Source organism: Amphibalanus amphitrite, unplaced genomic scaffold, assembly GCF_019059575.1.
Source record: "Amphibalanus amphitrite isolate SeventyFive unplaced genomic scaffold, NRLGWU_Aamphi_draft 000010F_arrow, whole genome shotgun sequence".
NCBI classification, from domain to species: Eukaryota; Metazoa; Arthropoda; class Thecostraca; order Balanomorpha; family Balanidae; genus Amphibalanus; species Amphibalanus amphitrite.
Window position 1 is genome coordinate 454,235 of NW_024881506.1, and position 18,085 is coordinate 472,319.

The following is an 18,085-nucleotide window of genomic DNA, read 5'->3' on the forward strand; positions in this document are numbered from 1 at the left end:
GTCGCAGGGCAGTCTTGCACAACTTGGCGACTTGGCGACACAATTGGCGACTTCAATCACTTTCTACTCCAAACGATCGCTTCAATCATAAATAATTATCACCGACCCTCGTATGTGACCCCGTCCCCGTGACAAGCCGAATCCTGCGATACATGCAAGGCTAGATACATGCGATCTATGGATAGCCTTGCATGCGATGCACGTGCATTACTAGTGTTCTGTTGAATTGCTGATTCTGCTCGGCCCGCGAAAAAATGTCATGTTCTGGCTGCCAATTGGGTAATTTTCTGCTTTTATGCGTCACTGCTGTTGATGAATGAAAAGATGCTACCTCATTATATGTCTGTTGAGCGCAATAAATGTATCAACTGTGATGTTTTTGTTTCTTATAGGTATCTTGGTTTTTGTTATGTTGGATCCAATTTGGATCCCCAAGAGGATCCCCTCATCGGCGAACTCATCGGATTGAAAGAATTTGGGATCCTGGATTGCAAGGTGCATACTGATAAGGTGTAGTTTTAGGCTCTTGGTATATCAATATGGAAGAATGTGTTTGATCTGAGACCCTAGAGAAAAAACCATTAGAAACCATTAGGATTTTCTAATGGTTTCTAATGGTTTCTAATGGTCTTGAATGGTCTCTAATGGTTTTTGATGGTCTCTAATGGTATTCTAATGGTTTCTGATGGTTTTCTAATGGAAATTGATGGTGCTCTAATGGTCTCTAATGGTGTCCTAATGGTTTCTAATGGTCTCCAATGGTGTTTGATGGTTTCTAATGGAATTTGATCTGATGGTCTAATGGTCTAATGGTTTCTGATGGTTTTCTAATGAAAATTGATGGTGCTCTAATGGTCTCTAATGGTGTTCTAATGGTTTCTAATGGTCTCCAATGGTGCTTGATGGTTTCTAATGGAATTTGATGGTACTCTAATGGTCTCTAATGGTGTCCTAATGGTTTCTAATGGTCTCCAATGGTGTTTGATGGTTTCTAATGGAATTTGATCTGATGGTCTAATGGTCTAATGGTCTCTAATGGTATTGTTATGGTTTCTGATGGTCGCTAATGGTTTCAAATGGTATACATGGTGGTCTAATGGTTTCCTAATGGTTTTCAATAGTTTTGATTTTGGGCTCCAAACGGGTATTCTTATGGTTTCGGTTGGTGTTCTGATGACATCTTTTCATTTATGATGTTTTCAAAATTGTGATGGTCTAATGGTGTTCTAATGGTTTTTAATGGTCCTGTAATGGCTTTTTATTGATCTTGAATATGTTGTTAAACACTAACTGTGCTTTATTATGTAAGGAGTGCTGCATCGACAGCGGTCTGAACGATCGCTTTGAAACTTTCCGAGTTTCAGAGAAAAGTTATGAAAGAACACATTTTTCATAAAGATAGCTATTTTAGAATTTTTGCCCTCTGGAGGTCATTTAGTTCAGAGCTGAGGACACATGAAAAAGGGTTAACCCGGCGGCTGCTGGGCCTCTGCGCCACCGCCCACCCGCCGGGCAATGGGGGAGGGGGGAGGAAGCATAATAGTTGCCCTGTTTCTGCAGCACTATCATCGTAACGCGAAGAGATAGAGAAGCAAAGCCTTGTCGATATAGGTACTCAGAAGTTTGCACACATATTCCTGAATAGCTAACCGAGGTTGTGTCCAAATTTGGTGTGGATACCATTTGAAATGACGTAACAGTGACGTCAAAAGTCCAATTTTAGGTGAGTCTTCTTACGATATATCCGATATATTAGACTGAATATAACGGACCAAATGACATCCTTTGAATATAGAGGATATCACACAACACATACGAGGCAACTTTATGCCCCCCCCCCCCCTGTAGCGGCTCGTGGGTTAAAAGAGCCAAGATTACTTTTCTACCAACTCGAAAAGAGCTATCGAATGCGTTTTCCTGCGGCGTTGCAGGCTTTATTGGCTCCCGAGTTCTGCTCCGGTTTGTCAAAATTTGTTAAGAAATGGCAAAAATTGATCTTCTGAGTTCTGATGACCTCTGGTGACCTGACCTTTGACCTATTAGTATTTTAAGATATAACTAGCCTATTATATCATTGACCTATTATTGACCTATTAGTATTTTAGAAGCATTTTCTCCATTATTTTTTTACGGTTATTCGAATGCCGCATACCGCGTTTTGCGGTAACTTATGCGGTTTTCCTGCCTGGGAGATCATGAAACATCATTGTCAGTAACTCACCAATAAATCACCTGATTCAGAGGAACCAATGTGTTAAAGAACACAACTCGCCTAATTCCGAGGATGCTTAAGGAATAATAAAGAATGAATAGCAACAATGGGCAAATCTTTTCAGTTTTATTTGCCGCTTGTGAAATTTTTGTTTACAATTCGCTTCCTTCTGTGCTGCTTTATATGATAGGTTATCGGTGAAACGGTATTACCCGAGAAAGATTCCGCTGTTTATTACCGCCATACCTAAGTGTTATTAATTATGTAGTGCTTTGTAGTTAAAGTGTGTTTACTTTGTGTGCGTGACAAGGTTTGGAGATGCCTCGCCGTGCGGGCCAAAAGGGCTCGGGATGCGAACGCCGTTGCCCAGCGCCGTCGCCGTAAACGGCTAGCGCAGACGCGGCGCGAGACCGAAGCGTTGCGGAACGCTGAGCGTCGCCGTGAGCGTCGTAGAGTCAGAGAGACCCGAGAGACCCACCGCCAGCAGGAGAGGAAGCGCCACGAGAACCGAGAGCAGGGGGAAGAGCAGACTGGTCAGTCACCTGCACACCTTGGAACCGGATTCAAGGGTGTGAGACGAAGCAAAGGCTCACCCCCCCAAAAAAATTGCCATCAGAACTGAGAAGTAAGTAATGTTTAATGTGCCTATTATAGGTACATAGTGCATATGTTACAGGCCGTATGAAAATTCACGTGAGGCTTTCAAATTTAAGCTATTTTCACGCAATGTAGGTGCTTGTTTGGGATTATTCATCCAATTTTCAAACAAATCCATTCACTTTCAGCTCAGTTGTGCATCTTGGCGTGACCCCATCGTTTTCAGTAACTTTCTCGAGGCGCTCGTGGAATGCCAGCGCGGCTTCCGTGCAGTTGCGCATCTGATCGACGGTGATCCCTGGGAAGGCGGCTCTAGCCCGACCTTACAACTCCAGAATGTTCGCTGACCACGTCACGTATACCTTCGACTCCACAAACCCCTACATGAAAAAGTCACGCGGGGTGAGGTCGGCCAGGCGCGATGGGCTGGGGCAGGGCAGATTCGGCAAAGCAGATTGGGCAAGCGCGGTAACCAGGGTATAGCCAGGGCAGGTTAAGTTAAGTCCGATCTCACCCCATGTGATTTTTTAATATAGGGGTTTATGAACTCGAAGGTATACGTGACGTGGTCGGCGAGCATTCTGGAGTTGTAACTTGTAAGGTCGGGTTAGATCGCCGCCTTTGCAGGGATCACCGTCGAGGTGCGCAGGGAATATACGCTGGCATACCACGAGCGCCTCAAGAAAGTTACTGAAAACGATGGGGTCACGTCGAGATGCACAACTGAGCTGAAAGTGAACGGATTTGTCTGAAAATTGGATGAATATAATCCCAAACATATGCACCTACATTGTGTGAAAATATCTTCCAATTTAATTAAGACTGAAGGAAGGTATTCAAGTTTCAAATTAGGTGTTTTACGTGAGCCACCCTGTGCATTTACCAGTTCTCCTTTTTATAGAAAATTAAAAGTTTCAACTTATGATCAAATAATCAAAAGTATAAAAAAGTAAAAAAAATGTAAAGCTCAACTAACAATTATAGGTAATTATAGGTAAGTTAGACAACCATGTAAAGGTGCACTTTTGTTACAGGTTAACTACGGACACAGATGATGAAGCGAGGGGCAGAAGACACAGGCGGAGCATACACTGAAAATGATCCCGATTCATAACGAAACAAAATTCCTAGACCTTCATTGGAAAAAAGACAAGGCTCTAAATGTGAAAATATACACAGCTGAAAAAGATCCGTGCCTGTACATACATGGGACCGAACATGGCGGAAACAAATGAATGCTGGGGACTGTAATGTCATGTATTAGGTACCATGTGGAATGTCAATGTTAATAGATCGGATTTGCACCATATGAATGTTTTAACAAGATACCACCAGAAACCATTGTTACCATTGAGACCATTGGTAACCCATAGACTATCAGAAAACATGTCTAATGGTTTCTTATGGCCTAATGGTTTCTTATGGTCTAATGGTTTCTTGTGGTATGGTGATCATACCATAAGAAACCATTAGACCATAAGAAACCATTAGGCCATAAGAAACCATTAGACCATTAGACCACTAGCCCATTAGACCATCAGACCATTAGACCATCAGACCATTAGACCATCAGACCATTAGACCATCAGACCATTAGCCCATAAGAAACCATTAGACCATTAGCCCATCTGACCATCAGACCATTAGACCACTACAAACCATTAGACCATTAGACCATTAGGGTTTCAATTTCCATATAGACCATTAGACCATTAGACCATTGCTAATGGTTTTTTCTCTAGGGGAGAAATGAGTTTTTGAATATCATTATGTTGATGTAGTTTTTGATATCATTATGATTATGTGCCTGGGATCCAAGAGTTACAGCTACAGGTTTTGACTTCCATTATTAACTTGTTTTGCTGCTAACTGGGATGCCTATTGATATTGCAAATTACAGTTCAGTGAATCAGAATGGTGTTTTTTTATTGACACCACATTCTTCACAATCACTCGGACTGAACTTGAAGCATACCTAGGTACTGGGTGCTACAGGACCACGTAAGCACATAATTTGTTTATTGCTAGTGGTTGGTAGCGACACTTGCCGCGTGTCTTGTGCCAGGTTCGTCGGCCCAAATTCCGGCCACGGTGGATGTCGATGAATTTGATGTTAATGTTCAGGCCTTTAGAGCGTGCATGAACCCACACATTCATGATGATCCAATGTGAAAGCGGATCCGCTCGCCCGGGGGGGGGGGGCTAATTTGCCCTTCCAATTAGCACCAACTGTAATATGTGTGTCAGCAGGCGCGCTGCCAGGGCGTTTGTTCAGCGATGTTATGACCGTCGAGACGTGACGTACTCCGGACGCCATAAACCGGAACTTGTCATCAGTGCCCGCCGAACGCCCCTAGTCCAATGTTGAAAAGTGCCGTTCTATCTTTTCACGGTATTTGGTAACACGTATGGTGATTCCGGTGTCGGCAAATGCGTACCGTAAAGTGGGGCTATTTGAGACAGTGGGGCTATTTGAGACAGTGGGGCTATTTGAGACAGTACGGCGGTGGCTTAGTAAAATTGCTGTAAAATTAAAATCGTTTGATATTTTTGAGCAATTTTTGCTCAAGCTGATATGAAATTTAACAATGAATTCCATGGATAGGGGTTTTTGAAATTTTGAAATTTTTTGAAAGAAATTTGGCAATAAATGAGAAATACAGAAAAACCACAACTTAACCCTCGCCCGTAAACGGCGATCTGCCACCTTCGCTCATGCAGGGGGGGGGGGGGTTGGTGCGACCCCCCCCCCCCCCTTGGCGTTTGAAAACGGAGCGTCGTAGAGCTTAGCGGAAAAGAGCAACGGATTGCTCTCGCCGAGATCTCGCGATTGGTGGTATATTTTTTGGTCCTAGGTCAATATTTGACCTACTGTTGACCGGTCAAAGGTCAAATTTTCGGAAAAATAGACTTTTTTCAACTTTCGGCGGCGATTGCGGCAAAACGGTGGGAGATATCGACTTTAAACCTTCACTATCGTGTTCCTTAATCAATTATCTATCGTTTGGTATGTATTTCGTTTCCCTAGCTCTAAAAATGGCGCGTTGGGAGCGCCGGAAGTCGGCAAGGTCACAGTCGGCGGCAGAAATTCGAAAAATCAAAATTTAAATTTTTGAAATCTGATTATATTTTTGGATTTGGGAGGTCCATTTGCTCCCTATAGAAGCTAATATTGCTGCATATTCCCATTGAGGTAACAAGAATTAGCAAAATAGTGGTTCGGGCGCTTTTCAAAAATAGTACCGGACGCTGTTCCTCTTGTGACGTCATAGCTCCGTGACCTGACCTGACCCGGTCAAGTTTCTTATACCATATGATAGCCAATACTTGCCCCAACATGCATGGGAAGTTTCATCACGATCCATCAACCGATGTCCGTACCACCGGCAGGAAACCTCGGGCGTTGGCACTCAGTTTGTGAAAATCCGGCCGGAGGCTGTTCCCTTTGTGACGTCATAACTCCGTGACCTGGCATGACCCGGTCAAATTTTTTTTAGCAAAAGATGCGCAAGGTTTGCCCCATAAGGTACCCAAAATTTGGCGGCGCTGCGCGCCGCCGTTTTTGCACTATTTCCGAAAAACCTCAGGGGGGGGGGGTTGCACCAACCCCCCCTACATGGGCGAGGGTTAAGTTGTACGAAAAGCACCCCTACCTGCAGCTTCTAACCCGTCTGACCGCCTGTGGTCGCCGCAGGCCGTTCCGGCTGTTTTTCGACCTGCTGATCGTCGTGAACGCCATCACGATCGCTGTGGACGCCGACCAGGCTGAGTGGGCCTTCCTCGCCGCCTTCATACTGGAAATACTGCTCAAAATGTACGCCTTCGGCTTCCGCGAGTTTTTCGACAAGCTCTGGAACATGTGAGTGCACCCGGGGCGGCGTTTTTGCTGGGCTGGACCGGCCAGTCCGGCAGTTTTTATCGCGCAGCACGTCGAGCGTGAAAAGCCACATGTCGCTCGAGTTTGTGATGTCTGCGGCGGATCACATGCATTCTTGTCGGTGCGTCCGTTTGTTTTTATTGAGCGGTTGCTGCCGGTCGGTACGGCCAGATGATGTCTCAATATGGGAAGGGGCTGATTGTTTTCGTATTTTGCCAGGTTCGACTTTGTGGTGATCGGCGGCGCGTTCCTGATCTCGGTGGTACGGGCCAGCACCGGCCTGCAAGGTAAACTGCCGGTGGCCGGGGGTCGTGCGGAAGTGGACATCATGCAACGGAGAGGAGAGGCTGAGGGTAGCTCTAGTAAGGTACCGCTGGGGCGTATGTTATGGACGCCTGGGACTGGCGAGGTTCTGTGTTCTGTACCACCCTCCCCAGCCTTCCCGCACCCACGGGGGACTTGTGTCCCGCCCGGTCCCAGCAGTAACACACTGATACTGGACGTGACGTGTCCCCCCCCTCCCGGCCCCGGCTCCAGCAGGACGTGACGTGTGTCCCCGGCCCCAGCAGGTAACACGCTCGTGCTGGACGTTACGTGTGTCCCCGGCCCCAGCAGGACGTGACGTGTTTCCCCCGGCCCCGGCAGGTAACACGCTGGTCCTGGACGTGCTACTGCTGTTCCGCTGTCTGCGCGTGGTCAAACTGATGGACAGTGTGGCCATCTTCCGCGCCGTGCTGCGAACCATCGCCAGCTTCAGCCGTTCCATCGTCACCTACGGCGGCGTCCTCTTCGTGAGTTGACCACCGGAGGGGGGGGGGGGCTGTTTTTATCATCTACGGCGGCGTCCTCTTCGTGAGTAGGACACGGGGCGAGGGGCTGTCTCTGTCACCTACGGGCTACGGCGGCGTCCTCTTCGTGAGTTGACCACGTCTGGGGGGAGGGGCCTCACATCATCGTGAGTAGACCGCTGGGGGGGGGGGGAGGCTGTCTGCCATATACGGTGGTGTGCTCTTTGTGAGTAGGACTGTCCGTCCCCGGCCGTGCATGTACTATGAAGACACGCTAGGCGTCACAAATTTCATTACAAAACCGTTATGGATAGTAGCAATTAGCAAATGGAGTGCTCACTCAGTACTGTGAAGTGTGGAATGAGTAATGAAAAATCCCTATGAGTAGTGAAAATTGAAGCATTATCACCGTGTCTCTCAAATAAATGACCTGAACACGCGTTTGCAGACTCAGCAGTAGCAACAGCTCTGTATCGGTGTGCCGTCCCCGGACCGCTGATTATCACCCTGCTGTTACCACCGGAGACTGACGCCCCCACAGCAGCCCGCCCGGCCGTCCGTCCGTCCGCCCGCTCACACGCCGCCTCTGCCGGCAGTGCGTGTTCTACTTTTTCGCGCTGCTCGGCATGGAGCTGTTCGCCGACCGCGTGATGTGGGCGCCGTTCCGACCGGGCCGGCCGACCGACTGCGGCGACCGGCTGCTCAAAGACACCGACTTCAGCCGGCTGCAGTACTGCGCCAACAACTTCAACTCGCTGCCGGCCGCGCTGGCCGTGCTCTTCGAGCTGATGGTGGTCAACCAGTGGCACGTGCTGGCGGACGGCTACGCGGCCGTGACCACCCAGTGGGCGCGCCTCTACTTCGTGGCCTTCCACCTCTGCTGCGTGGTACTGCTGCTCAAGTGAGACGCCCGGCGTGAGCTGGGGGGGGGGGGGGGGGCGAGAGTGTTCGTAATGAATTCCCTACTTTCTTTGTGGGTGAATCTCATGTCATTAATATGTACTCAAAGCTGATGTGCTTTATCAAACGACAAGCTTATTCCCAACAGCCCCTAACTTCAGCGTCTGACTGGTTGCAGCATTTTCACGGCGTTTATTCTGGAGGCGTTTATCCTGGAGTTTACCACTGAGCGCACCACCACGGAAACCAGGGTGGAGCGCAAGATAGCCGAGCTGGGACTCGGACTGGGCAGGTACGGAACGGTGTGGGGCCGTCTCGATAGAGACTGGATAGCTGTGTTGGGTCTCGGACTGGGCAGGTAGGTGACCGGTGCCTGTGGTCGTCTCGATAGGGACTGGATTACCGGGCTGGGGCTCGGACTGGGCAGGCACGGGTTTGTGTGGGGCCGTCTCGATAGGGTACTGGATTGCCGGGCTGGGTGTGGTACTGGGCGGGTACGGATCGGCGCTGGCCCCTGGGTCGTTGCTCGGGTGATCACCGTGGACGGCGTCCATTAGTGCACACGGTACTGGATGGCATAGCCAACCTGTTGGCCCCGGTCGATGCGTGATGGCAGGATCACTTATTTCGGCGGTGTTAATCGCCGATGATACCGCTCAGTCCTCAATGCGGGCCGTGGCGTGACCACTTTTTGTGCGTCCATCCGATAAAATCGTTCGTGTGTTAATCTACTGCGTGTGCTGCTACGCTAAGTGCTGCTACGGTCATTGCCCGCATCGTGTGTCCGTATCCGTGCGCCCGTCCGTACCGTGTATCAACATCCGTACCGTGTGCCCGTATCCGTGCGCCCGTCCGTACCGTGTGTCAACATCCGTACCGTGTGTCCGTATCCGTGCGCCCGTCCGTACCGTTTGTCCGTACTCCGTACCTCTGTGAGCCCTTTTGTACATTGTGTGTTAATTAGTGATACTACCTGTACCGTTTGATACAGCATTCAGCGATACGGATGTATCACTGTGTCCGCTGGCACTGTGGGCTGCAGTGAACACGAGTGGGTCCGCTGGCACTGTGAGCTGTGTGGCGATGTCACACCAGTCTCCCGGCCCACAGCCGAGCGCCGGAGCGGGCGTCCGGCGGCGCGCCGTCCGACTCTGCCGGCGGCGACTACACCACACTGGTGGAAAGTGACGAACTGGACGCCGACCACGACCCACGACCGGCCGGCGCGGCGGCGAGCGGGGGCGGCCAGCAGCTGACCGCCAGCACCGGCGTGCGCTTCCACATCGACAGAGGTGGGTACCGCCGGCACCGGGGGGCGCTTCCACATCGACAGGGGTGGGTACCGCCGGCACCGGGGGGTACTTACAGAGCTTCCACATCGACAGAGGCGAGTACAGCCGACACACAGCGACAGGGGTGGGTACCGCCGCCACCGGGGTGCGCTTCCACATCGACAGAGGCGAGCTGGCACCGGGGTCGTTAAAGGGAACATTAATGCTGCAGACACCGCTATTTTCTTCCGATCGAAACGTGTTTAAAGGATCAGCCATGATCAAACTTAAATAAATTCTTGGTACCACAGTAATTTTTCGTCAAGCCACGACGGTGGCAGGCTTAATGGCGTGTCGGTGGTTGAATTAAGATGTCTAGTCCAATTGGTTTCGACGAGAGCAGCATCTCGATGTTGACGCTTTATTGACAGCATTGACGGCATCGATTCTCTGCTGATTACTGACGTTGGTTGCTATTTTCGGACAGGTCCCCGCAGTGTGGAGGTGCTGCTGACAGTACCGGTCGCTTCTGACGCTGGGTGTTTCTGTCTGACAGGTCCCCGCAGTGTGGAGGTGCTGCTGACAGTACCGGTCGCTGCTGACGCCAGTCGTCTCTGTCTGACAGGTCCCCGCAGCGTGGAGGTGCTGCTGACAGTACCGGTCGCTGCTGACGCCAGTCGTCTCTGTCGGACAGGTCCCCGCAGTGTGGAGGTGCTGCTGACAGTACCGGTCGCTGCTGACAGTACCGGTCGCTGACAGTACCGGTCGCTGGTCGCTGTTGACGCCAGTCGTCTCTGTCGGACAGGTCCCCGCAGTGTGGAGGTGCTGCTGCAGCGGATGTTCGAGTCCGGTGAGACGGACCTGATCCCGGAGTCGTCCAACGGCCGCTGCTGAGCAGACACGACGGCCATTCTCCCTTTGCCGCCGGCCGGGTGAGCCTCCCGGGGCAGACTCGGCGCTCTGAGCGCACCCGGCGGCCGGTGGGTGAGGTTCCTGGAGCAGACTCGGTGCTCTGGATCGACACTGCTGCGTCCGGCGGCTCCGGATCTACACTCCACAGCCAGACGTCAGTGTGTCGAGACAGCGGAGCGCTACGTTGCCTTCAAAGACGGTGCCTCAGAGCACAGCCGTGCTTCGCTACAACGAGAGGAAGGGGTCGTCTGGGACTGAGGAGCCCGACCCCCTCGGGGTGATGTACCCCTGGGTCGCCTGGAGCGGTCCGAAGGGTTTGGAACTGCCGGACGGAGACTGGTGTGGGGTTACTCTCAGTGCTTCCCTCAACAACCGCCGCTTATTGGCGTGACGCGTCTGAGGCTACGGTGGCGCCGGCCCAGGGCTGGTCCCTGCTCCGCGGGCCGTACTGGTTACTGCGGGGCGGACGCACTGGGTGCCTCGCGAGGAGGGATTCCCCGGAACCATGACGAAAGGTCTACACTTGTGTACTCAGTGTTTATATTGGACGTGTATTTGTCGTTTACCTGTAACTGTGATTTCATTATCTGCCTACCCGTTTATATACCTTTAGATTGTTAATCATGCTTATTAAGCTCCATATTTACATGTATTGCATTACGTGGTATGCTTTTGCATAATTTACATGCGTAACTATTGAAAGTGTTTCATAAACTTCACGATTATAGCCTAACCTACATTGGGCCGAACTTTCTAAAAGATCCCAGAGTAGGTTATATAGTAAACTGAAAAGTTCAAAGGGCTGCTGTGGCGAGTGCGCCGAATGATGAATGAAATCCTACATCCATAGCTGGTTGCTCAGGGCTTGGTCGGATACAGAGTGCCTTACATCGAAGTGCCGCATACGAATATTATGGCTGGCTGGCCGATTCGATTGTTGAATAATGAAATCGTACATCCATAGCTGGTTGCTCAGGGCTTGGTCGGATACAGAGTGCCTTACATCGAAGTACCGCATACGAATATTATGGCTGGCTCGGTTGTTGAATTTATTGTTGAACGGTGTGAATCTCTCATTGGCTCCCCTGGACAGCCATGCCAAGTGTTTTGGACGTAGAATATTTATGCGTTTAGTGAAATGGTCGTTGGTTTTCCATTTGACCGCCACGGTGTCTGGGTGTGGGATGGGACGCGTCCCGTGCCGACCAGTGACTGACCGCCGGCGCGGCGCGGGGCGTCAGGGGCCGGGGCGGCCGGCCGCGCCTGTGACTGATCTGATAGGGACGGCCCGGCTGCCGGTGTTGTTATTTGGGGAGTCTGGCTGGGCTCGTTGGATGGGTGGGTCGAGTTACTAGCCGTCATTAGACCTCACAACTCATGATGGGTGCATGTATAAAACCGTCGACGGTTGTGTCGCGTTACAGAAGTGGCGTCAGCTCGGTCTGTTACCATTCCGTCGCGCTGTTTGTTTAGCCGTTACATAGGGCATTTTCAGCGGTGTAACCGCTTGCGTTCCGCTATCGGGCAAGCCTCATCGTGAAAGGGCACGTCACGACGTCTCTAACTGCCAAATGAGCGTCCGGCTGCTGTGTAGACCGTCCGTAAGCCGCAGAAAAGACGACGGAACGCTTATTGACGCATTGGCGGTTATTATACGTCTGGTGAGCGATGCGCCGTCTCGCTCCTGGAAGAGTGGGCATAGCTTTGTACTTACGCTCGGTTGTTATCTAATGGTCTGTGTCCGTCTATTTACCAAATACAACAATTGTCCGGTATCCAGCTCTGTACGATTTAGGTTGAATGCTATCTCGAACGTTTTTTTATGATATCTTCATCGATATTCGATGTCAGCTGAACGGTTAAATACAATGATTTAATGGCGTTGCAAACGGGGTGGAAAATGATGCAAGAAAGCTTGAAGAGTGCTCGATAGTGGATAGTTGTACAGTACGCCCCCCCCCCCCTCCCGTTGGCCTGCCTTAATCACCGCCGCCCCCGCCGAGATGAGGCCAGCCCACCGGTTGTCATGGCGACCGTGGAACGCGCTCCGTGCACTCGACCCGCTCACGGCGACATTGATTTCTGAGACCCGCGTGTGGGACGCAGTCGCTGGGAGTCACTGAGGCGGCCGACGCACTGTGTGTGGTGTGTGCTGCGTGTGGTGTGTTGAGGAGGTCCGTGCTGACGCTGTGGTGCGGAGCTGATCACACCGCCCGGGCAGCAGCAGCGGCCCCGGCGCGGCCGGTGAGCCGGCGTCCCGTCCGGCCCCGGCGCGGCCGGTGATCCGGCGCCCCGTCCGGCCCCGGCGCGGCCGGTGATCCGGCGCCCCCGTCCGGCCCCGGCGCGGCCGGTGATCCGGCGCCCCCGTCCCGTCCCGGCGCGGCCGCTGAGCCGGCGCCCCCTTCAGCCCCGGCGCAGCCGGTGAGCCGGCGCCCCCTCCAGCCCCGGCCCGGCCGCTGAGCCGGCGCCCCCTCCGGCCCCGGCGCGGCCGGTGAGCCGGCGCCCCGTCCGGCCCCGGCCGGTGAGCCGGCGCCCGCCCCGGCGCGGCCGGTGATCCGGCGCCCCCTCCAGCCCCGGCGCGGCCGGTGATCCGGCGCCCCCGTCCGGCCCCGGCGCTGCCGCCATGGCGCCGTCGGAGGACGGTGAGAGCGGCCGGCCGCTGGCCTCCTGCTGGCCGCCGCTGCAGCGGCACGAGGACACGTGCCGGTTCGTGCTGCTGATGCCGCTGCTGCTGCTCTACCTGCTGGCCGGCGCCGCGCTCTTCCACGCCGTGGAGCACGGGCCCGAGCGGGCGGCGCAGCGCCGGTTCCGCGCCGAGTTTGACGCGCTGCGCCACAACGTGACGGGTCTGTCGGGCGGCGAGGCGCTGCTGGCCATGGAGCGTCTGCTGCAGCTGCAGCGGGCCGCCGACCGGCGCGGCCTGCTCTCCGGCCGGCCCCAGTGGGACCTGGCCGGCAGCTTCCACTTCTGCTGCACCGTCGTCTCCACCATCGGTAAGGGGAGGGAGGCTGTACTGCCAGTAATCGGGTAGGGGAACGGAAACTATACCGCGTCCTTCTTATCACTTGTTAGCACTTAGCAGTAAAGGAAACGGTGCAAAGAAACAGGTCAATGTCAGATAAGATTTTGAGCCGGTCAGTGCAACGACAACATCATTCTAATTTTACATTTTAATATGGCACGCATCGTTATCTGGAAAGCAAAAGCACGAAATAATTCTAACTTCTAAGTCGTGCTGAAGTGATGATGATGTGCCAGCCCCACATTTCCAATAGCCCACATTCGCCGCACATTTCCAACACATCCTGCCGCTGTTCCGGCAGGCTGGGGCTGGACGGCGCCCCACACACTCACAGGCCGCCTCCTGCTCATCGCCTACGGACTGTTCGGCTGCGCCGGCGGCATCCTCTTCTTCAACCTGTTCCTGGAGCGCTTCATCACGCTGCTGTCGTTCGTGATGCGCGCGTTCCACGGGCGACGCTCGGCGCAACAGGTGATGCCTCTGGAGCCGTCGCGGCCGCCCAGTGCTGCCTCCGACGCCAGCAGTCGCGCCCACCGCTGGAAGCCGGCCGTGGCCTGGGTGCTGCTCTACCTGCTCGGCTGCACCGCGCTCGTGCTCCAGCTGGCGGCGCTCTTCTACGCGCGCGGCGAGCGCTGGGACTACGTCAAGGCCACCTACTTCAGCTTCGTGTCGTTCGCCACCATCGGGTTCGGCGACGTGGTGGCCGGCACCCAGACTAAGACCGGCTGGTACAGCGCCGCCAACTTCCTGCTCACGGTCGCCGGCGTCTGCTGCATGTACTCGCTCTTCAACATCGTCTCCATCGTCATCAAGCAGGCGCTGCACTGGCTGATCCGGCGTCTGGACGCGCTGTGCGCGCTGCCCGCGGCCCCTGCGGCCAAGGAGAGCTCGCCGGCGGCCGGCGGCTCGCTGGTGGTGCGCGGCACGCCGCGACTCTCCCCGCAGCTGGCCAACACGCCGCGCGCCGGACTCGAGCTCAACGACGAGCGCCAGCGCCGCAACAGCATGCTCGACAACATCACCTACAACCGAGAGCTGCTGCAGGCCAACAAGGTGAGCGGCGCGAGCGACAGCCGCCGAATCGGTCGGCGCCGGCGGCAACCCACCCGTGTCCCAGTTCTCGGTCCTTGGGATTGGATCTGGGATTCCATGCTAAGTTACGGGAAAACGCTCTTTGCAATAGATATTCCGCTTCTAGTAATTCAATCCTACCCCGCTTAGCTCGTTCTTGGCCCCTTGCCTGGGAAGGCGCAGCTGGGGCGTTCCACGACAAATCGACAAGTGCCCTGCACCCTCATATTTTATTTTTTGCTTAAAATTGGTCTAATGGGTTGTGATGGGCGGGGAAGCCAGCTGTGGCAAGGATTTTTTTCTTCGAACAACGGTTTCCGAGATATAGCCTCGGGCAATTCTTGAAGTTCGCGCTGCAGCCCTATGTTTGGCGGCCTATAACTCAGACACTATTGGATTTTTACGATAAAAACTTCATATGGTTCAACTCACAATCAACCAAAAAACATTTTGGCTATCTCGGATTTTCAATTTTTGAAAATTTTGATCACGTGACCTTTTGTCCTATTTTTCGAAGAGTGACCTTGATATTTTCCCCACTGAAAGTTGCAATTTTGTCTGATGACGATTAAAACCTTATCAATTGTCATTCATATGCGATAATAAAAAAAGTGGTTATCGCCCTGCGTTGACCTCAGATCAGGTCATTTTTATGACCTGTCCATTATTACGAGCGGGAGCGACAGCGAGATCTCGAGAATAAAGCAAGATAGCGACAAGCGGTAAACGGTAAAGGATACACACGGATAAGGTCTATAATTTTTCCTGAGGTCATTTTCAGGTCAGGTCAAAGATGACGTTACAGGAGCTAAAAGGAAGTCAAAATAGCGGCACTATACATATATATGAAGTTTTTCTCGAATAACTTTCAAGGTATCCCAGCTAGGAACAAACTAATAGCACCATCGAGATCCTCTCGTCGATCCGCATCGAAACATATGTATGTTGACCTCGAAAGGCCGAAAGGTCAAAAGTTGACCTTAGGTCACGTGATCTAAGGTCAACTTTTGACCTTTCGACCTTTCGAGGTCAACATACATATGTTTCGATGCGGATCGACGAGAGGATCACGATGGTGCTATTAGTTTGTTCCTAGCTGGGATACCTTGAAAGTTATTCGAGAAAAAACTTCATATATATATATATATGTATAGTGCCGCTATTTTGACTTCCTTTTAGCTCCTGTGACGTCATCTTTGACCTGACCTGAAAATGACCTCAGTAAAAATTATAGACCTTATCCGTGTGTACCCTTTACCGTTTACCGCTTGTCGCTATCTTGCTTTATTCTCGAGATCTCGCTGTCGCTCCCGCTCGTAATAATGGACAGGTCATAAAAACGACCTTACCTGAGGTCAACGCAGAGCGATAACCACTTTTTTTGTTATCGCATATGCATGACAATCGATAAGGCTTTAATCGTCATCAGACAAAATTGTAACTTTCAGTGGGAAAAATATCAAGGTCACTCTTCGAAAAATAGGACAAAAGGTCACGTGATCAAAATTTTCAAAAATTGAAAATCCGAGATAGCCAAAATGTTTGTTGGTTGATTGTAAGTTGAACCATATAAAGTTTTTATCGTAAAAAACCAATAGTTTCTGAGTTATAGGTCGCCAAACATAAGGCTGCAGCGCAAACTCCAGGAATTGCCCGAGGCTATATCTTGGAAACCGTTGTTCGAAGAAAAAAACCCTTGCCACAGCTGGCTTCCCCGCCCATCACAACCCCTTACACCAGTTTTCAACGAAGAATAAAATATGAGGGTGCAAATTTAATTTTTTATTTGTCGATTTGTCGTGGAACGCCCCAGCTGTCCCATTGCATTTTCGGCATGCATTTGTACCAATGGACCAACTGACCGTCCGTTGGCGGGGCTGTCCGTCGCCGAGCATCGGCCGAACCGTCAACTGCCGAGCGTAAAGAATCTGCCGTCTGTCATGCACGAATGACCTGCTATCTGCTCTGCAGAGTGCAGGAGTTGCAGGACTGACCTCCCGCCTGCCGCCGGCAGGTCTCGCTGTGTATCCAATGACCTCCCGTCTGCCGCTGTCAGGTACCGCTGACCTCCCGTCTGCCGCTGTCAGGTGCCGCTGACCTGCCGTCTGCCGCTGTCAGGTGCCGCTGACCTCCCGTCTGCCGCTGTCAGGTGCCGCTGACCTCTCGTCTGCCGCTGTGAGGTCTCGCTGACCTCCCGTCTGCCGCTGGCATGTCTCGCTGTGTGTCCAATGACCTCCCGTCTGCCGCTGTCAGGTGCCGCTGACCTCCCGTCTGCCGCTGTCAGGTGCCGCTGACCTCCCGTCTGCCGCTGTCAGGTGCCGCTGACCTCCCGTCTGCCGCCGGCAGGTTTCGCTGGCGGTGATGCAGAACCGGCTGTGCGAGAGCGTCCACCAGTCGCGCTCCAACTCGGCGCTGGCCGCCAGCCGCTACCAGGAGATGGAGCACGGCCGGGTCAGCTTCGGGTCGCTCGGCTCGGTGGCCATCGTCAGCAGGAAACTGGAGGGCGACGACTGAGCGGTAGGAGGCCGACAGCTGAGCGGCTGGAGGCCGACAGCTGAGCGGCAGGAGGCAGACGAACAGGGGACCGGCGACTGCGCGGTTGGACTGAGCGGTAGGACGTCGGGGGCGACGAGCGACCAGCAGAAGACAGAAGGTGACGGCTGATAGAGGCCGGTAACTGAACGGCACGACCTGAGCGGCAGGACGCAGGGTGCGACGAATGAGCGGCAGGAGGCCGGCGGCTGAGCGGTAGGGGGCCGGCGACTGAGCGGTAGGGGGCTGACGACTGGGCGGCTGGAAACTGGAGGCAACGACTGACGGCTGAGCGCGCCGCGCCGGCACACTCGCGATGTGTCCGCTCGGGGTGCCTGGAAGACTGGTCAGAGCCGCCCCGCGCCGGGAGACTCACCGGGCGTGGTCAACGCCCACTGGAGTGGACGACTGTCGAGGCGATGTGAACGCATACCGCATCTATGAGCGAACATGTGCTGCTGTGCAGCTGATAAGTCATGTGTGGTGTGTACTGTGAAATGGAGAGCCTGTGCTGAGTTAAGGACCATTTTTGATCGACTGTGCGGGGAAGCGTAAGAAGGCATTCAAATGTTATGTGTGAAGCGAAACATGCATTACCGGGAATCACCATAGCCTGACGATATCGGTAGATGAGGTTATTCAGACTAGCTACATAGTTGCCACCCGCCGCCGCTACCAGGAGCAGTCCTTCAGCGAACTGCTCCGGTTGTTTTCCAATAGAATAACACAATTCTAACGAATAGTGTTTGTCTAATTTTCAAGCAGCCTGCGGTGTATAAATAGCACGCAGAAATGCTCAAGCTAATAATGCTTCCTCAACGATCGAGGTTAAAAGTTCTGCAACTGTTTCTTAAGCAACGAGAATATCGTGTAAAAATATAAGTTATTGCCGGGAGCCAATGC

The 18,085-nt window shown here is 52.9% G+C and overlaps 2 protein-coding genes across 2 annotated transcripts; both read left to right on the forward strand.

Annotated features, from left to right (window-relative positions):
* Positions 1-370: 370 nt before the first annotated feature.
* On the forward strand, positions 371-12,332 carry LOC122381121 (two pore calcium channel protein 1-like). Its single transcript, XM_043364955.1, has 8 exons — positions 371-495; positions 6,504-6,668; positions 6,906-6,973; positions 7,332-7,477; positions 8,071-8,375; positions 8,553-8,666; positions 9,485-9,666; positions 10,451-12,332. The coding sequence occupies exons 2-8, from the start codon at positions 6,622-6,624 to the stop codon at positions 10,537-10,539; spliced, it is 951 nt and encodes a 316-aa protein (XP_043220890.1). The 5' UTR covers positions 371-495; positions 6,504-6,621; the 3' UTR covers positions 10,540-12,332.
* Positions 12,333-13,180: 848 nt separating this feature from the next.
* LOC122380885 (potassium channel subfamily K member 12-like) lies at positions 13,181-17,832 on the forward strand. The gene is made up of 3 exons (XM_043364446.1): positions 13,181-13,550; positions 13,881-14,632; positions 16,997-17,832. The coding sequence occupies exons 1-3, from the start codon at positions 13,181-13,183 to the stop codon at positions 17,162-17,164; spliced, it is 1,290 nt and encodes a 429-aa protein (XP_043220381.1). The 3' UTR covers positions 17,165-17,832.
* The last annotated feature ends 253 nt before the right edge of the window (positions 17,833-18,085 follow it).